Raw genomic sequence first — 19,998 nt, forward strand, 5'->3', positions numbered from 1 at the left:
TGTAACCTCCTCCAGCCCCTACACCCCCTCCCTGACCCTGTCACCCCTCAATCTCTATACTCTCTCCCTATCTCTGAAACCAGTCAAACCCAACACCCCCTCCCTATCTCTGTAAAGCCCTCCAGCCCCTACACCCCCTCCCTGTCTCTGTAACCCCCTCAATCCTGACACCCCATCCCTATCTCTGTAACCCCCTCCAGCCCCTCCCTATCTCTGTAATCGCTTCCAGCCCCTACAACCCCTCCCTATCTCTGTAACCTCCTCCAGTCCCTACACGCCCTCCACTTGTGTGTGTGTTGGGGAGGGGAGGCGGTACAGTGGGAGGAAGCGACCGGAAGGAGAGGCCGTCGGTAAGAGACAGTCCTGAATAACTCCCATTGGGAATTCGGGAGAAACGTCTTCACCCAGAGAGTCAGGGGGAGAGGCGAATGTGGGACTCACTCCCACAGGGAGTTAGAGGGTGCGGAATGTGGGACTCACTCCCACAGGGAGTTAGAGGGCGGGGAATGTGGGACTCACTCCCACAGGGAGTTAGAGGGCGGGGAATGTGGGACTCACTCCCACAGGGATTTAGAGGGCGGGGAATGTGGGACTCACTCTGACAACTCCCTGTGGAAGGTAATCCTTTTCCATGCAGTGGTGCAGGGGAAGCTGGTTAAACACACGAGGGAGAGAGGGAGATGAAGATGAGATGTTGAGGAAGCTGATCTGGAGCAGAAACCCTAGCATGTAGCAGAGGGGCCGAATGGAAAGTTCAGTGACAACACCATCAGTAAAACATTTCCCACCATGTCAACACTAACCGGATTGCTAACAAACCTCTGTTTCAGATAAACCGAGAGATTTTCAGATTGCACACAGTGTGAATGGTGACGATAAGAGAGATTTAACGTCTGTGAATGAGCGGGACACTGTGAATATTAGCTGTACCAGTCAGAACAGCGACCCTGCAGTCTCAGGGTACAGCTGGTACAGACTCACTCAGAACAAGCCAGTCAGTGGGCAGATACTGCTGTTTGAAAGCATCAGCAAGGACGACAGTGGGAATTATCAATGTGAGGCTAGAAACAACGTTGGGACAGGGAGATCACACATCATCACCATCAGAGTGCAGTGTGAGTATCCCCAGAAACACAGCTCCTGAATTCATTCACCTGGTATTTCCAAACCTGGTCAAACAGCTTCTGTACAGACACCATTAAAGGGCACAAGCAGATAGAGTGTGGCACTGTCAGAGGGTCAGTGCTGAGGGAGTGCCGCACTGTCAGACAATCAGTGCTGAGGGAATGGGCACTGTCGGAGGGTCAGTGCTGAGGGAGTGGGCACTGTCGGAGGTTCAGTGCTGAGGGAGTGGGCACTGTCGGAGGGTCCGTCCTAATGGTGTTGGGTGTTTATTCCCAGATGCCCCGACCAGTGTCCGAATCACATTCCCGTCTTCAGTTCGAGCTGGAACATGGACATCCCTCACCTGTCAGTCTAATGGCTATCCAGCAGCATCTTCCTATCGCTGGCGGAAGGTGTGTCCACACAGTTCGATGCCTCTCTGTTCTGGGAGTCAATGGAGGTCTCAATGTTCATACTACCCTTCAGTTGAAGATGTTGGCTGTGAGTTCATCTGTACAGCGAGGAACTCCGTGGGTGAAAAGGATTCTGATCCCATCCGACTGGATATTCAGTGTGAGTGTCATCAGTGTGAGAGTCCCACTCACCAACAAACTCTCACATTATACCGAACTAACACTTCATGTACCTCCCAATCTCTGTAACCTCCTCCAATCCCTACACCACCTCCCGATCTCTGTAACCCCCTCCAGTCCCTACACCCCCTCCCTATCGCTGTAACCCTCTCCAGCCCCTACACCCCTTCCCAATCTCTGTCACCCCCTCCACCTCCTATACCCCCTCCCTATCTCTGTAACCCCCTCCAGTCCCTACACGCCCTCCCTATCTCTGTAACCCCCTCCAGTCCCTACACGCCCTCCCTATCTCTGTAACCCCCTCCAGTCCCCACACCCCCTCCCTATCTCTGTAACCACTCCAGCCCCTACACCCCCTCCCAATCTCTGTAACCCCCTCCACCCCCTCCCTATCTCTGTAACACCCTCCAGTCCCTACACCCCCTCCCTGTCTCTGTAACCCCCTCCAGTCCCTACACCCCCTCCCTATCTCTGTAACCTCCTCGAGTCCTGGCCTCTAGAGTAGCGCCTGAATCCCACCACCGGCTCTGCTTTCAGCCGCCTATGACCCTGAGCTCAGATATTCCCTCGCTTCACCCCTCCATCTCCCTCTTTCCTCTCAGACATTGAGGAAAGCCGACCTCTTCTCCTGATGTTGTTGAAGCAACTTGCAGTCACATTCCTGTTTCACCCTTTTCAATGCAACACCTTCTTCAGCAGGAGCTACATAAATGAAGGTTGTGTTGTTGCCTCTTTATTTGTCACATTTCCTGGTTTCATTTCTGATCAGCAATCTTTCTGATGTTCCCCCATCCCACCCCTCGGAGACCCCCTGTCTCCTGTGGACCCGGATATGTGAGGGATTCTGAAATCTCGGAATCACGTCTCTCTCTCTCTCTCTCTCTCCCCACAGACGGACCGAGAAACGTGGAGATTATTTCTGAGGATACAGTGAAGGAGGGGACCGAGATCACGTTAACGTGTCGAGGTGAAGCCAACCCCCCGGTTCATACCTACAGCTGGAGGAAAATGTGCAACAGACAACGGAAAGATCTGGGAGAAAATACCGACACGATTAGGATTCAACCCACCAGGAATGATGCATCTTGTAGCTACATCTGTACAGCAGGGAATTCTGTCAGCTCCCAGGATTCTACACCCAAACACATTAATGTACAGTGTAAGTAAAGAGGGTGTGGGATAACCAGAAAATAGCCCCCAGACCACACTCGGAGCACTGTGTTTAGATCCCTGGTCTCCACACTACAGTTGGATAGTCAGGCATTACAGAGGAGGGTGCACTTGGGAATGAGAAATTCCAGCATGGAGAAGTGGGGATGATTGGCCTCTTTCAGGATATGAGGAATACTCTTGGTCTCTCTCTGAAATAATGTCAGTGCTCAGATGGGATTTGGGAAAATGTTCCGTGATGTTCCACAGCTTTATCCCTCTCCCTGACCTGAATCGAGCTGTAATTCCTCTTATAGATGGTCCTGGAGATGTTACCATTGTTCGCAATGAGCCACACTCTTAATCCCTACACCCCCTCCCTATCTCTGTAACCCCCTCCAGCATCTACACTCCCTCCCTATCTCTGTTTCGCCCTCCAGGCCCTACACCTCCTCTCTTTCTCTGTAACCTCCTCCAGCCCCTGCACTTCCTCCCTATCTCTGTAACCCCCTCCAGCCCCTTCACCCGCTTCCTGTCTCTGTCACCCCTCAATCTCAACACCCTCTCCCTATCTCGTCACCTGTCAATCCCTACACCCCCTCCCTATCTCTGTAACCCCCTCCAGCCCCTACCTCCCCTCCCTATCTCTGGAACCCCCTCCAGTCCCTACACCCCCCATCTCTGTAACCCTCTCCAGTCCCTGCACCTCCTCCCTATCTCTGTAGTCCCCTCCAGCCCGTACAAGCCCTCCTTATCTCTGTAAACCCCTCCAGCCTGTACACCCCCTCCCTATCTCTGTAACACCCTCCAACCCCTATACCCCCTCCCTATCTCTGTAACCCCCCAGCCCCTACACCCTCTCCCTATGTCTGTAACCCCCTCCAGCCCTTACACCCCCTCCCTATCTCTGTAACCCCCTCCAGTCCCTACAACCCCTCCCTATCTCTGTAACCCCCTCCAGCCCCATAACCCCTCCCTATCTCTGTAACCCCCTCTAGTCCCTACACCCCCTCCCTATCTCTGTAACCCACTCCAGTCCCTACACCCCCTCCCTGTCTCTGTAACCTCCGTGAGTCCTGGCCTCTAGAGTAGCACCTGAATCCCACCACCGGCTCTGCTTTCAGCCGCCTATGACCCTGAGCTCAGATATTCCCTCGCTTCACCCCTCCATCTCCCTCTTTCCTCTCAGACATTGAGGAAAGCCGACCTCTTCTCCTGATGTTGTTGAAGCAACTTGCAGTCACATTCCTGTTTCACCGTATTCAATGCAACAACTTCTTCAGCAGGCGCTATGTAAGTGCAGATTGAGTATTGTTACTTTTTTTGTCACTTTTCCTGGTTTCATTTGTGATCAGCAATGTTCTGGTGTTCACCCACCCCACCCCTCGGAGACCTCCTGTCTCCTGTGGATCCGGATATGTGAGGGATTCTGAAATATCGGAATCATGTCTCTCTCTCCCCACAGACGGACCGAGAAACGTGGAGATTATTTCTGAGGATACAGTGAAGGAGGGGACCGAGATCACGTTAACGTGTCGAGGTGAAGCCAACCCCCAGGTTCATACCTACAGCTGGAGGAAAATGTGCAACAGACAACGGAAAGATCTGGGAGAAAATACCGACACGATTAGGATTCAACCCACCAGGAATGATGCATCTTGTAGCTACATCTGTACAGCAGGGAATTCTGTCAGCTCCCGGGATTCTACACCCAAACACATTAATGTACAGTGTAAGTAAAGAGGGTGTGGGACATACAGAAAATAGCCCCCAGACCACACTCGCAGCACTGTGTTTAGATCCCTGGTCTCCACACTACAGTTGGATAGTCAGGCATGGGATTTGGGAGAATGTTCCATGATGTTCCACAGCTTTATCACCCTCCCTGCAAAGCGAAAAACGTAATTGGAAGACAAACTTCAAAGAGCTTCAGGATCGAGGTGCTCTGTGAGTGACATTCCCAGGTTGACCTTTTCCCAATGTAAACTCCCCGGTCTCTGTCACTACTCACTGCATGAGAGCTATTTATCCAAAACGTTACTGTCCCCCGGGCTCTGAACTCACAGCGAGTCCCTTTCCCCAATCACCCTCCTCTCACTCCCTCTCCTGCATCGTTCCCCAGTCAGCAATATCTTGATTATAAAATTCTCACTCATCACTTTCAAATCCATCCTTCACCACTCCCTACCTCTGTATTCTCTTCCAACCCCTTCCCCCAGCAACTACCTACAATCCCTACATCAGTCCCTATCTTTATAACCTCCTCCATCCCCTCCATCCCTCTCTATCTCTGCGTTCTCCTCCAGCCCTTACACCCATCTCTATCTCTGTAACCACCTTGAATCCTAGCCTCTTGAGTAATGCCTGGTTCCCGCCAATTGGGCTCTGCCATCAGCTGCCTATGACCCTGAACTCAGATATTCCCTCTGTCCATGCCTCCATATCTCTCCGTCCTGGAAAGATTGGATGAGATTCCCGACAGTATGGGAACAGACCATTTAGCCCAGCAGGTCCACACCCAATCTCGGAGGGGTAACTCACTTAAACCTATTTCCCCTACCCAATATTTACCCCTGATTAATGCACCTCACACTCTGGGACAATTTCCCATGGCCAATCCACCCTAACCTGCACATCCCTGGGCACTATGGGACAATTTCCCATGGCCAATCCACCCTAACCTGCACATCCCTGGGCACTATGGGACAATTTCCCATGGCTAATCCACCCTAACCTGCACATCTTTGGACTGTGGGAGGAAACCGGAGCACCCAGTGGAAACCCACACAGACACTAGAAGAATGTGCAAACCCCACACAGAGAGTCGGCCGACGGGGGGATTCAAACCCGGATCCCTGGCACTATTACGCAGCACTAACCATTGAGCCACAGAGCCGCCAATAATGCATTCAGTAAAAGCTGACCTCTTTTCCTCATGTACTGAACATCTGCCCCTGATGTTGTTGAAGCAAATTGCAGTTGGATTGCTATTTCACCCCTTTCAATGTACCACCTTCTCAAGTAGTCACTACATAAATGCATGTTGCCTCTTTGTTGTCACTCACCTGGTTTTATTTATGATCAAGATTTAACCAACCAGCAACATCTGTACAGCACGGAATTCTGCCAGCTTCCGGGATTCTCAATCCAAACACATTATTTGACAGAATCCCTTTTCCAAGTCACCGTCCACTCAGTCCTTCTCCTGCATTGTTCCCAAGTTCAGAAATAACTTGATAATAAACTTCCAACTCTTTGGTTTCACATCCCTCCATCACCCCCTCCCTATCTCTGTAACCCCCCCAGCCCCTACACCCTCTCCCTATGTCTGTAACCCCCTCCAGCCCCTACACCCCCTCCCTATCTCTGTAACCCCCTCCAGCCCCTACACCCCCTCCCTATCTCTGTAACCCCCTCCAGCCCCTACACCCCCTCCCGTTCTCTGTAATTTCTGCCATACCGACAACTCTCCCATTTCTCTCACCAGCAGCTACAACCATGATGTCTTATCACTTTCTCTAGTTCCGAAACCACTCTACATCCCTTGAAGCTCCTCCAGCCTTTACACCCCTCCAGATCGCTGTAATCAGCTCCAGACCCGATGCCCCTCCTTATGTCTGTGTGTCTACCACTCCGTATCTCTGGAACCCACAGCAGCCCTTACCTTCCTATCTCTGTAACCTCCTCCAGCTCCGAAAACCTTACCTGTAAACTCCTACAGCCCCAACATCACTCCCTATATGTGTAATTGTCTCCAGCCCTGACACCCCTCCCTATCTCTGTAACTCCCTACAGCCCCTCCCTATCTCTGTAACCCCCTCCAGCCCCTACACCCCCTCCCTATCTCAGTAACCCCCTCCAGCCTCTACACCCTCTCCCTATCTCTGTAACTCTCTCCAGCCTCTACACCCCCTCCCTATCTCAGTAACCCCCTCCAGCCCCTACACCTCCATCTCTGTAACCCATTCAATAGACAGTAGACAATAGATGCAGGAGTAGGCCATTCAGCCCTTCGAGCCTGCACCACCATTCAATATGATCATGGCTGATCATCCTTAATCAGTATCCTGTTCCTGCCTTATCTCCATAACCCTTGATCCCACTATCCTTCAGAGCTCTATCCAACTCTTTCTTAAATGAATCCGGAGACTGGGCCTCCACTGCCCTCTGGGGCAGAGCATTCCACACAGCCACCGCTCTCTGGGTGAAGAAGTTTCTCCTCATCTCTGTCCTAAATGGTCTACCCCGTATTTTTAAGCTGTGTCCTCTGGTTTGTGCACACCTCCCCATCTCTGTAACCCCCTCCAGCCCCTACACCCCCTCCCTATCTCTGTAACCCACCCAGACCCTACACCCTCCTCCCTATCTCTGTAACCCATCCAGCCCCTTCACCCGCTCCCTATGTCACCCCCTCCAGCCCCTACACCCCCTCCCTATCTCTGTAACCCCCCCAGCTCCTACACTCCCTCCCTATCTCTGTAGCCCCCTCCAGCCCCTACACCACCTCCTATCTCTGTAACCCCCCCAGCTCCTACACTCCCTCCCTATCTCTGTAGCTCCCTCCAGCCACTATGCCCCCTCCCTATCTCTGTAACCCCCTCCAGCCCCTACACCCCCTCCCGAATTCTGTAAACACCACCAGCCCCTACATTCCCTCCCTATCTCTGTAAACCCATCCAGCCCCTACATCCCCTCCCTATCTCTGTAACCCCCTCAAGCCCCTATCCCCCTTCTCAATTTATGGAGCTCCTCCAGTCCCTTTTCCTCCTCCCTGTCTCTGTAGCCCATCCAACCCCTTCACTCCCTCCCTATCTATGTCACCCTCTCCAGCCCCTACACCCCCTCCTATCTCTGTAACCCCCCCAGCTCCTACACTCCCTCCCTATCTCTGTAACCCCCTCAAGCCCCTACGCTCCCTCCCTATCTCTGTCAGCCCCTACAACCCCTCCCTATCTCTGTAACCTCCTCCAGTCCCTACACCTCCTCCCTATCTCTGTAACCTCCTCTAGCCCCTACACCCCCTCCCTATCTCTGTAATCCCCTCCATCCCCTACACCCCCTCACTATCTCCGTAACCCCCTCCAGCCCCTACACCCCCTCCCTATCTCTGTAACCCCCTCAGCCACTACACCCTCCCTCTCTCTGTAACCTCTGTCAGCCCCTACACCCCCTCCCTATCTCTGTAACCCCCTCAGCCACTACACCCTCCCTCTCTCTGTAACCTCTATCAGCCCCTACACCCTCTCCCTATCTCTGGAACCTCTTCCATTTTCAGCCTCTTGAGCAATTCCCGCATCCCATCGCTCTCCCCTTTGTGACCCTGACCTTTGGCATTCTGTCCCTAAATCATTTTCACTCTCCCGTTCTCTTTCTCTTCCTTATAAACTGAGCCCCTTGACTGAAGAACTGTCCATTTTTCTGCCCTGTGGGATCTGTGACTGAATTTCCTGTGACTTCACCCCTTGCAATGTCTCCCTTAGTGAGTGATGCTCAAATAATCCTATCGGAAAGATGTTGTGAAACTTGAAAGGATTCAGAAAAGATTTACAAGGATGTTGCCAGGTTTGGAGGAACTGAGCTACAGGGAGAGGCTGAACAGGCTGGGGCTGTTTTCTCTGGAGCGTCGGAGGCTGAGGGGTGATCTTATAGAGGTTTACAAAATTATCAGGGGCATGGATAGGATATATACACAAGGTCTTTTCCCTGGGGTGGGGGAATCCAGAACTAGAGGGGCATAGGTTTAGGTTGAGAGGGAAAAGATTTAAAAGAGACCTGAGGGGCAACTTTTTCATGCAGAGGATGGTACGTGTATGGAATGAGCTGCCAGAGGAAGTGGTGGAGGCTGGTACAATTGCAACATTTAAGAGGCATTTAGATGGGTATATGAATGGGAAGGGTTTGGAGAGATATGGGCCGGGTGCTGGCAGGTGGGACTAGATTGGGTTGGGATATCTGGGTCGGCATGGATAGGTTGGACCGAAGGGTCTGTTTCCGTGCTGTACATCTCTATGACTCAATGAATCTATGACTCTCACTGAGGGTCTTGTCCCTTTCTGTCAGATGCCCCTCGGAATGTGATGGTGTCGATCTCCCCATCGGGCAGTGCGATACACGAAGGTGACAACATCACCCTGAGCTGCACCAGCGACAGTAACCCCCCAACCAGCTGGTACAAGTGGGTACGGAGACAGGGAGAGGAGACTGAGCCCCTGGAATCAACTGAGAGAGACCTGACCTTGTACAGAATCACTCCCAAACAGGAGGGTGTGTACTCCTGTGAGGCGGGGAACTCGGTTGGTGCCAACAGGTCGGAGGGTCGCAGGATAGAGGTTGTGAGTAAGTATGCAGCCCTGATATTGACCTCTGACCCCCTGCCCTCACCCTGAGTGATCAGTATAGCCTCTGTCTGTGTTAACATTGCTGTACTCTCAGGGAAGTATGGTTCCCTGTCTGTTATTCTCACTGACACCCCCCCTTCCCCCCACCCCCCAAGGCTCTTTAGTGAGTTTCTGCAGTGTATCTTGTAGCTGGTACACACTGCTGTTACTGAGCGTCGGTGGGAGGAGGGAGGGGATGGTACACATTGCTGTTACTGAGCGTCGGTGGGGAGAGGGAGCGAGGGGATGTTTGTGGGTGTGGGGCCAATCCAGCAGGGGCTGCTTTGTCCCTGGATGGTGTCCATGGCAATCACAGATAGGGAAGAGACTGTAGCTTTCCCAGTGCCACCATCACCTTCATCTTCAACGCTGTACTGTCATCAGTGACCATTCCCACAACTGACCTTCTGATGGAGGGAAGGTCATTGATGAAACAGCTGAAGATGGTTGGGTCAAGGACACTATCCTGAGGGACTCCTGCAGAGATGTCCTGGAGCTGAGATGTCCAACAACAACCATCTTCCTGTGTGCCAGGTATGACTTGAACCAGTGTAGAGTTTGCCCCTGATACCCATTGATACCAGTTTTGCCAGGGCTCTGTGATACCACACTCGGTCAAATGCAGCCTTGATGCCAAGGGCTGTCCCACACCACCCCCCTCCCCTCGGGAATCCAGCTCCTTTGTCCATGTTTGACCCAAGGCTGGAATGAGGTCAGGAGCCAAGGAGCATGAGATTTTAATTTGTGGCGATAATCTTGTGATTAACTTTCTCCATCACAGGAAGCTCATTCAGACTCTTAATTGGAATTAGCATGGGACTACTGGGCTCCGTTATCACAGTGGTTTTGGTGATCGTGTGTTACAGAAGGTAAGCATATTTAGATCACACCCTCAAATACAATACAGTGCAACATTTGAAAAGGTTTCTATCAAACCCCAGTTAGTCCCTTCTCGGAGCACTGTGCACAGTTCCAGTCTCCGTATCCCTCAGTCAGACCCACACTCGGAGCACCGTGCACAGTTCCAGTCTCTGTATCCCTCAGTCAGACCCACACTCGGAGCACTGTGCACAGTTCCAGTCTCTGTATCCCTCAGTCAGACCCACACTCGGAGCACCGTGCACAGTTCTGGTCTTCGTATCCTTCAGTTAGACCCACACTCGGAGCACCGTGCACAGTTCCAGTCTTCGTATCGTAAAAGAAGACACCGACTCATTTGAGAAGTCGCATAAGATATTGATTTTAATGATCCCAGAATTAAGCAATCCTAATGCTTGGAAGAGAGTAAATGCGTTGGGGCTGTTTACTCTTGAAAAGAGGAGGCTGAGAGATGACCTGATCGAGATGGTTAAAATTCTGAAAGGGGTTTCAATCACGGAGATATTGAGAAGGTGGGGATGGGGGAGACCAGAAAGAGGGACCATCGAAAGAAGACTGGGACATCATGTTGTGTTTGAACAGGGCGTTGGTGAGGCCTCTTGAGGAATACTGTGTCCAGTTCTGGTCGCCCTGTCATAGGAAGGATATTATTAAACTGGAGAGAGTTCAGGAGAGATTTCCCAGGTTGTTGCTGGGAATGGGAAGGTTTGAGTTACAATAATAGATTGGATTGGCTGGGACTTTTTTCACTGGAGCGTAGGATGCTGAGGGATGACCTTACAGATGTTTATAAAATCATGATTTGCATAGATATGGTGAATAACAAGGGTCTTTTCCCTCAGGTGGGTGAGTTCAAAACTAGGGAGCACATTTTTAACAGAAAAAAGTTTTACAAGGACATGAGGGGCAACTGCCAGAAGAAGTGGTGGATGTGGGTACAGTTACAACATTTAAAAGACATTTGGATCAGTATATAAATAGGAAAGATTTGGAGGGATATGAGCCAAATGCAGGCAAGTGGGACTAGTTTTGTTGGGAACATGGTGGATTAGTCCATCCCAAGGGTCTGTTTCCATGCCGTATCACTCTATGACTTGAAGACAGTCCCGAATAAATCCATTGAGGAATACAGGAGAAACGCCTTCTCTAAGACAGTGGGGGGGAATGTGGGACTCGCTCCGACTGGGAGTGCGGGAGGGGAATGTGTAATTCACTGCCCCAGGGAGTGAGGGATTATGGGACTTGTTCCCAGGGCTGTGGTATTGACCCAGGGACCTGCGGACCTTCTCTGAATGTAATAATTTGTGCTCTGTCCTCTCAGGAAGTGGAAGAAGACCGATTCTACCAGCCCACGATGCACTGAGGCAACAAACACTGTCTACAGCGTGGCCATGAAACGGAATCAGGTTAGTGTGGAAACAGCAGGAAGTCCAACGCAGGGTAAGCTCTGTGAGGCCATTCTTCCCCTCTTAGCTAATACCCAATTCAACATGATTGATTGAGCGACTGTCCCACCCTCACTTAGCACTGAGTATCCAACACTGCAGCACTCCTTCATCACTCACCCTTCAACAGTGATGAGGTCCCTCAGTACTGATCCTCCAACTGTGCAGCACTCCCTGAGTAATGGCCCTCCAACAATGCGGCACTCCGTCAGCACTGACCCTTTGACAGTTCAGCACTCCCTAAGTCCTGACTCACTGACAGTGTGGTGCTCCCTCGGCACTGACCCTCCGACAGTGCACACTCTCCATTCTGAAAGTGATAGAGTGATTGAGACAGAGGTTCAGAGATCGAGAGGCACAGTGAGGTAGAAATATAGAGACAGTTATTTGCAGAGAGAGAGAGAGAAAAACAGAAATAGACAGTGAGAGATTGATAAAGAAAGAGATGGAGAGGCACTTGAACATGGAGAGTTACAGAGAGCGAAAGAGTGAGAGAGAACAACAGAGAGATAGCAATAGAGAGCCAGAAGGATTGATATAAAATTAATGGGAGATAAAGAGATAGAGATAGTAAATCAAGAGGGAAACCAATAGAAAGGCAGAGATAGGGAGAGGAGATGGAGCAAGAGATACAGAGATAGAGAGAGAGAGAGAGAGATGCAGAGAGAGGTAGACAGAGAGACTGAGGATGATAGAGATGGGTGATAAACTGGATAAGATGATCCACACTGTCCCCCAAAGTTGTTTAGTGTAGGATTGTGTTGCTGTGATATGTTGACCGGGTAAGGCGCTATCTAAATGCACATTGCTGAGCAGCAATGTCGGCTGATCCTGCTGTTGTTGTTGTTGTATTCCCTGCAGGTGAAGGAGAGGCCGGTGTATGAGAACGTGATGATGACCGAGAGCACGGACTCTCAGGGGCACTCCCCCCCTGACGACTGTGTCGAGTATGCGACCATTAACTTTGGGGCCAGCTCCCAGACCCCGGAGGGACAGAAACAACCAGGGGCCACTCGGTAATGTCTCAGTGAGGGCTAGAACCACCCAGTAACACCGGGAGCCTGTGGCACTGGAGAATGAGCCGGGTCTGGGACGAGGGATTGGCGCTGACTGGGTTAATAGGGGATAGTATAGAGCTGCTTGGCCAAATGGCCTCGTTCTGTCCCGTTGGTACTCTGGTATTTCTCAGCAGAGTAACATTGAATAGGACCAGACAGGGGTCAACACAGGAAGGATGTTGCCAATATCCCGGGTGGGGGGAGTTTGGATCCAGGGAGTCACAGTCTAAGGGATAAGGGGGAATGACTGAGATGAGGAGAAATGTCTTTATCCTGTGTGTGAGAATCCCACAGGCTCCCCCACTCTCTGGGTATTGTTGAGGCCAGAACATTGAAGAAGGAGTTAGATCCTGGTCTTTGGGGTAAAGGGATCAAAAAGAATGGGGGAGAACGTGGGAATGTGGGATTGTGTTGGATCAACACCATGATCTTGAAGGGCAGAATGGCCTACCCTTGCTCCTATTTTCTATGTGTCCACCACAGGAGGCAGGAGTGTACAAAGCCCTGGGGGATCTGGGTCCACTTGTGGGCCCCACATAATCGGGACGATGGGGACGTTTTGGTGGGAGAGTGAGGGAGAGAGCAGAAGGTATTCCCAGGAACTGGTCCAGGGATAAGAACCCTCCGTGATGATGATGGGTTGAAGACGCTGGGGAGTGCTCCACTGGGGGAGAAGGAGGCTGAGGGAGAGGGGGATTCAATCGAGGGTTTCAAAACCAAATGCGGGTGAGGGGGGAGGTGGATAGAGTCGATAGGGAGAAGCTCTTCCCGCTCAGAAAGGGAACGGGAATGGGGATGGGAATGGGAGAGGGGTGTGGGTTTAAAGTGAAGAGCAGATGGATCGACGGGATGTGAGGGAGGAAACCGTGCTCCCCCAGGAAGTAGTCAGGGTGTGGGATGTACTGTCTGGAAATGTGGGGGGTGAGAGGGGGGTGGTTCAATTGGAGCATCGGGGAGGGGCATTGGATGGGGATTGAGATAGAGATGGGGAGCAGGGAGACGGGGGTAAACTGAGGGAATTGGGGGATAGAGCCATTGTAAGGGGATTGGGACAGAAATGGGGAATAGGGAGATTGGGGGCAGGGTGGGGGGGGGAAGGGAGGAGATGGATACCAGGGAATGCTGCCCATTTGACGAGCTGGCACAGGGATGATGGCCCAAATGGCCTCCTCTGTGATGTAACACGTCAGTGACTCCCAGAGACCTTCCTGAAACAGAGGGGTTCTTACAGGTTCACATTGCAGAGTTTAATTCATTCCAAACACAGCGTTTCAATCTGGCAGTAATTACAATAATATTAATTAATCGTTTTGATTCTGAACAAAGGAAGGGGGTTGGAGCAACTGGTGAGATAAGGGGAATATACATGTAGAGAGGGTGTTGGGGGCAGGGTCATATGGGTTTGAAGGGTGTTGGGAGTGGGGGGGGTGTATGGGTTCAGACGGTGTTGGGGTTGGGGGGTTTATGGGTTTGGAGGGTGTTGTGGATGGGGGGTAAATGGCTTTAGAGAGTGTTGGGATGGGGGGTGTATGGGTGTGGAGGGTGTTGGGGGTGGGGGGTGTATGGGTGTGGAGGGTATTGGGGTGGGGGTGTATGGGTGTGGAGGGTGTTGGGGGTGGGGGGTGTATGGGTGTGGAGGGTGTTGGGGGTGGGGGTGTATGGGTGTGGAGGGTGTTGGGGGTGGGGGGTGTATGGGTGTGGAGGGTGTTGCGGGTGGGGGGTGTATCGGTGTGGAGGGTGTTGGGATGGGGGGTGTATGGGTGTGGAGGGTATTGGGGTGGGGGTGTATGGGTGTGGAGGGTGTTGGGGTGGGGGGTGTATGGGTGTGGAGTGTGTTGGGGTGGGGGTTATATGGGTTTGGAGGGTGTTGGGGGTGGGGTGTGTATGGGTGTGGAGGGTGTTGGGGGTGAGGGGTGTATGGGTTTGGAGGGTGTTGGGGTGGGGGATGTAAGGGTGTGGAGGGTGTTGGGGGTGGGGGGTGTATGGGTGTGGAGGGTGTTGGGGGTGGGGGGTTTATGGGTGTGGAAGGTGTTGCGGGTGGGGGGTGTATCGGTGTGGAGGGTGTTGGGGGTGGGGGGTGTATGGGTTTGGAGGGTGTTGGGGGTGGGGGTGTATGGGTGTGGAGGGTGTTGGGGTGGGGGGTGTATGGGGGTGGAGGGTGTTGGGGGTGGGGGGTGTATTGGTTTGGAGGGTGTTGGGGTGAAGGGTGTATGGGTGTGGAGTGTGTTGGGGGTGGGGGGCGTAGGTGTTTGGAGGGAGTTGGGGGTGGGGGGGTGTAAGGATGTGGAAGCTGTTGAGAGTGGGGGGGTGTAAGAGTCTGGAGGGTGTATGGGGGTGGAGGGTATTGGGGTTGGGGGGTGTATGGGTGTGGAGGGTATTGGGCTAGAGATTATATGGGTTTGTTGTGTGACGGGGCTGGGGTTGGGGCAGATGTGATTGTATTTGACTCGAGGCTCCCCCCGGACCATCACCGGAATGAAGGGTGGGGTCAGGTTTCCAGTTTGTACCTGCTGACTGTTCACTATCTGCATGTCATCGAGTGTGTGTGTGTGTGTATATGTGTGTGTGTGTTTATATGTGTGTGTGTGTGTGTGTGTATATGTGTGTGTGTGTGTGTATGTGTGTGTGTGTATGTGTGTGTGATTGTGCAGGCGTCTGTGTGTATCTGTGAGTGTTTCTGTGTGTGTACAGATGGGGAAGACACAGAGTGGAGAGTTCCCCATGATATTTGTGTGTGTATGTGGGTCTGTGACAGTGTGTGATGTGTGTGTATCTCTATGTTTGAGTATATGACAGAGAATGTGTGTACGTGTGTGTATCTGTGAATGTGTATCTCCATGTTTGTATGTGTGTGTGAGAGAGTATGTGGATCTGTGTCTGTCAGTGCGCGCACGTCTGTGTGTATCTGTGAGGGTGTTTTTGTCCCTATGTGTGCAACTTTTTCTCTGTGTGTGTGTGTGTGTGTGTGAGTGTGTGTGTGTGTATGTGTGTGTGTGTGTGTATGGTTGTGTATATTTGTATGTGTGCATCTCTGCGTGTGTGTGTATGTGTTTGTGTGTGTGTGTGTGTATGTATCTCTGTCTGCGTGTGTGTGTGTGTATGTATCTCTGCGTGTGTGCGGATGGGAAGATACAGGGAGGAGAACTCCCCGTAATAATTTTTGCTCCTTCCAGCTCACAGTGTGCTTTCTCACATTCACAGGGGGAAAGGGAAGAAGCCTCTGAAAGCGAGACCTGATAACGATCCGACTGTCATCTACAGCTTGATAAACAAAGCACCATCTCCATCCCAGGTACAACAGCCCTCATCCCCAAGAGGCTGGAGGGAGCGGGTTAGCGGAGGCTGGGTGAGGACACTCACTGGCTGGGTTCGATCCCAGGGACAGAGAGACACAGAGTGCAGACACGGCATTACATCCAAGAGCCCCCAGACCGTCCCATTGGAGTGATGGCTCCAGAGGGGTCAGAGGGTCAGTACTGAGGGAGTGCCACTCTCTCCCATGTTCCCAGCAGACACCCTCCCATAACATGAGAATGATTCAGTGACAACAGAAGGAACTTTGGAACCTATAACCATCAGAACAGAAACAGTTACCATGTTGTGGGAGGGTGTGTGCTGAGAACAGGGGAGAGTGCAGAACTCCCTCATCACTGACCCTCCAACAGTGTCTGCTCCCTCAAATATTTCCCTTCAAATAGTGCCCGCTCCCTCAGCACTGACCCGCCAATGGTGCAGCGCTCCCTCAGCACTGAACCTCTGACAGTGCCTGTTCCCTCAGCACTGACCCTCCGACAGTGCGGCATTCCCTCAGCACTGACCCACTAACAGTACAGCGCTCCCTCAGCACTGACCCTCCGATAGTGCGGCACACCCTCAGCACTGACCCTCCAACAGTGCCCACTCACTCAGCACTGACCCTCCGACAGTGCAGTGCTCCCTCAGCACTGACCCTCCGACAGTGGAGCGCTCCCTCAGCACTGACCCACTAACAGTACGGCGCTCCCTCAACACTGACCTCTTGACAGTGCCCACTCACTCAGCACTGACCCTCCGACAATGTGGCGCTCCCTCAGCATTGACCCTGTGATAAAGCCCACTCCCCTCAACACTGACCCTCCGACAGTGCCCGTTCCTTCAGCGCTGACCCACTGACAGTGCCGGCTCCCTCAGTACTAATCCTCTGACAGTGCCGGCTCCCTCAGCACTGACCCTCTGACAGTGCCGGCTCCCTCAGCACTGACCCTCCGACATCTTGCAATGGTGCTTGCTTGCCCATGGGATAACAACGATGCACACAGAACCTTTCGAAGTGAATAAGGTGTCGCATTGCAGCTAACCCTGGCTTATTGCTGTCCCAGTAGCTCCCTCACTATTACCACCTGCTGTAAGCTGTAAGGGACCCCATGGATTTCTCCCTTGGGTTAAATAACTGAGACAGAATTTGCACTGCTATATCAAAAACACCATGAGAGTTTTGCAACTCAAAATGTTACATGCTGCATCTTTCTTGAGCTCTGTGATGCAAAGTCACAGTTTGAACCACTGAGGGGAACTCTGTACTCAAGTGTCAACAAGAATTCTTCAAGTTAAGGACAATCAGCCCGAGAACAACCACTAATTTGTTGAACTATCGAGTGTCAAGGAGAGTTCAGGAGAGAGAAGCTACCAGACTGCAGACAGAAAGCAATCACCGCTCCCTCTCTCTCCCTCTGGAGTGAAAACTCCTGAAAGCTGTCACTTCCAAATAGAACTGTTGGGCTACAACCTGGTGTTGTGAGATTTATAACTAAAAAAAATGAAAGGAAAGCATTCCAAAACAAGAAAAGACCTAGGTCCAACTGATCAACCACTGAATTGAAGACTGACCATCACCTATAGACAGCAATGTCATCCTTCATGAAATCCGCAAGACTGTAAGAAAGGAACTTTCCAATTTATGGTCCGTATTGTTTACATTCAGAATTTTGTTTCTCCTGTCAATATTATTTTTCCATCCATAGTATGTGTGTTAAACCAACTGTCTTTGTCAGAACCACGAATGAATCGATGTGGACCTGGAGTTTTTAAAGGGTTATAGTTTAACTTCCATAGAAGTAAATTACAAATTCTTTCTTTTCTCATCTTAAAGTCACTGGTGTTACGATGTAGAGTTACCTTCTGTCCATGATGGAACTTGGTATGAATTCTGATTTTCTCAACTCACAGACAACCAGCCGAATTGATCATTTTGTTGGTCTGAGGGATTCTGGGTGTTTTGAGACAGCTTCTGGGACCGTGGGCACAATAATTGATGGTCCACATTTCCCCGTGGAGTTGTGACCACACTGAATAGGGAGCAGTTCCAGACTGGAATCTGAATGGTGTAGTCCTCGAATTCGGAGCTTCACTGTCACTGTGCCACAAGTCCCCACCCTACAAGGGAGTGGCCACTGACCTCTTTGTTCATCAATACACCATTTCCGCCCCCCCACATCTGCTCACTCTGATCAACATGGGACAATAGCAGGCAATGCTGCACCACTGTTTAATAGCATTCTAAAAATCCCCCCCTCCCCCCCAATGCTCAAGCCAGCTCTCGGGACCATACATCATCCACCATTTGATACCAGGACATTGGTGATTCTATTGAGAAAGAACACGTTTGGCCAGAATCCTTGCTTTACAGCCGCAGCGGCAGATGTGCATGTGGAGTTTGCACGTTCTCCTCGTGTCTGCGTGGGTTTCCTCCGGGTGCTCCAGTTTCCTCCCACAGTCCAAAGATGTGCAGATGTGTAGCCATGGGAAATTGTCCCATAGTGTCCAGGGATGTACAGGTTAGGGTGGATTGGTCAAGAGAAATTGTCCCATAGTGTCCAGGGATGTACAAGTTAGGGTGGATTGGTCATGCTAAATTGTCCCGTAGTGTCCAAGGATGTACTGGTTAGGTGGGTTAGCCATGGGAAATGCAGGGTTACAGGGAAAGGGTACAGGGATGGTTCTAGGTTGGATGGTCTTTGGAGGGTCAATATTAAAATGTTGGGCTGACTGGTCTGTTTCCACACTGAGGGGAAACCTATCATCTCTGGCCCTGGAGAAGGTGGGAATGTCTTTCAGTTCGGGTCATCTGACTCCAAATGGTCCCGATAAAAATAACAGGACAGTTACTACCAGTGTCTGAGAAAAGAAAAATAATGATCACTCAACATCACCAGTGGCAGGAAGATGTCATTGCAGCGTGACATGTTTCCATGGGAAATTTCCATGAGAAGTCATACAGTGTGTGTAATAAGGTCAGCCAGGTAAAGCTCCTGAGTCTGAGTTCCGTGATTGGGGCTGTTCACCCATTCCAATCAAGGAGCCCTGGCTGACAGACAGAAACAGCAGTGTCAGAGGTTCTGCTCACTCTGAGAGCTGGTTCTGAGGGAACTGGATCAGTGTCAAAATCTCTCCACGTGTAAATAAAGGGGGACCTGGTGACAGGATACCGGTCTCTATGTGGAGTTATTTCAGTGGCGATGAGAGTTATGCACATTCCTGAAGAAATTCACTCACAATGGTTGTCTTTGAGCTGGTGTAATCATTTCTGGGTCGAGAATGTGGTGCTGGAAAAGCACAGCAGGTCAGACGGCATCCTAGGAACAGGAAAATCAACGTATCAGGCAAAAGCCCTTCATCAGGAGTGAGAGTTGGGAGCCTCGGGGGGTGGCGAGGTAAGTGGGAGGGGATGGGGCTGGGGGGATGGTAACTGAGAGGGCAATAGGTGGATGGAGGTGGGGGCAAAAGTGATAGATGATAGCCTGAAACATTGATTTTCCTATCAGCTTTATCCCCACCTCCATCCACTTATTGCACTCTCAGCTAACTTTCCCCCAGCTCCATCCCCCTCCCACTTATCTCTCCACCCCCAAAGCTCCTGGCCTCATTCCTGATAAAAGGTTTTTACCCAAAACATTGATTTTCCTGCTACTCAGATGCTGCCTGACCTGCTGTGCTATTCCAGCACCACACACTTAACTCTAACCTTCAGCATCTGCAGTTGTAACTTTCACCCAGTAAGCATTTCTGGCACCATGCCATTATTTGGGAAACTTGACTCATTCGATCCTGTTGTTGAAGACTGGGTCCAGTGTGTGGAAAGAATATGTTGATTTTTCCAGACTACTGACACTGGTGTAGATGGAAAGCAACGAGTAATTTTCCTGACAGCTTGCGGATCTGCAGCTTTTTCTGTTATAAGGAGCTGAATATATCCTGAGGTATCAGATATTAAAACATTTCCAATTGCTGGAATTAGTTAAGAAATATAACAACCCCAAACCTCCTCTTATTCTGAGATGCTATCGGTTTTACCAGGGGAATCCATGTCGGAATTTTTGATGAGGTTAAGATGACTGGCAGAGACATGTAACTTTGG

The 19,998-nt window shown here is 51.2% G+C and overlaps 1 protein-coding gene across 1 annotated transcript in view; it reads left to right on the forward strand.

The window, feature by feature from the left end:
- Positions 1-19,066, forward strand: part of LOC132834007 (B-cell receptor CD22-like) — a 31,290-nt gene extending 12,224 nt beyond the window's left edge. Inside the window, exons 7-15 of the mRNA XM_060852719.1 lie at positions 831-1,115; positions 1,402-1,677; positions 2,590-2,856; positions 4,312-4,578; positions 8,907-9,182; positions 10,005-10,092; positions 11,424-11,508; positions 12,409-12,563; positions 15,807-19,066. Of these exons, the coding sequence (XP_060708702.1) occupies positions 831-1,115; positions 1,402-1,677; positions 2,590-2,856; positions 4,312-4,578; positions 8,907-9,182; positions 10,005-10,092; positions 11,424-11,508; positions 12,409-12,563; positions 15,807-16,053 (1,946 nt within the window). The 3' untranslated portion in view covers positions 16,054-19,066. The remainder of the gene's footprint in view (positions 1-830; positions 1,116-1,401; positions 1,678-2,589; positions 2,857-4,311; positions 4,579-8,906; positions 9,183-10,004; positions 10,093-11,423; positions 11,509-12,408; positions 12,564-15,806) is intronic.
- Positions 19,067-19,998: the final 932 nt, after the last annotated feature.

This window comes from Hemiscyllium ocellatum, chromosome 38 (genome assembly GCF_020745735.1).
Source record: "Hemiscyllium ocellatum isolate sHemOce1 chromosome 38, sHemOce1.pat.X.cur, whole genome shotgun sequence".
In the NCBI taxonomy this organism is placed as follows: Eukaryota; Metazoa; Chordata; class Chondrichthyes; order Orectolobiformes; family Hemiscylliidae; genus Hemiscyllium; species Hemiscyllium ocellatum.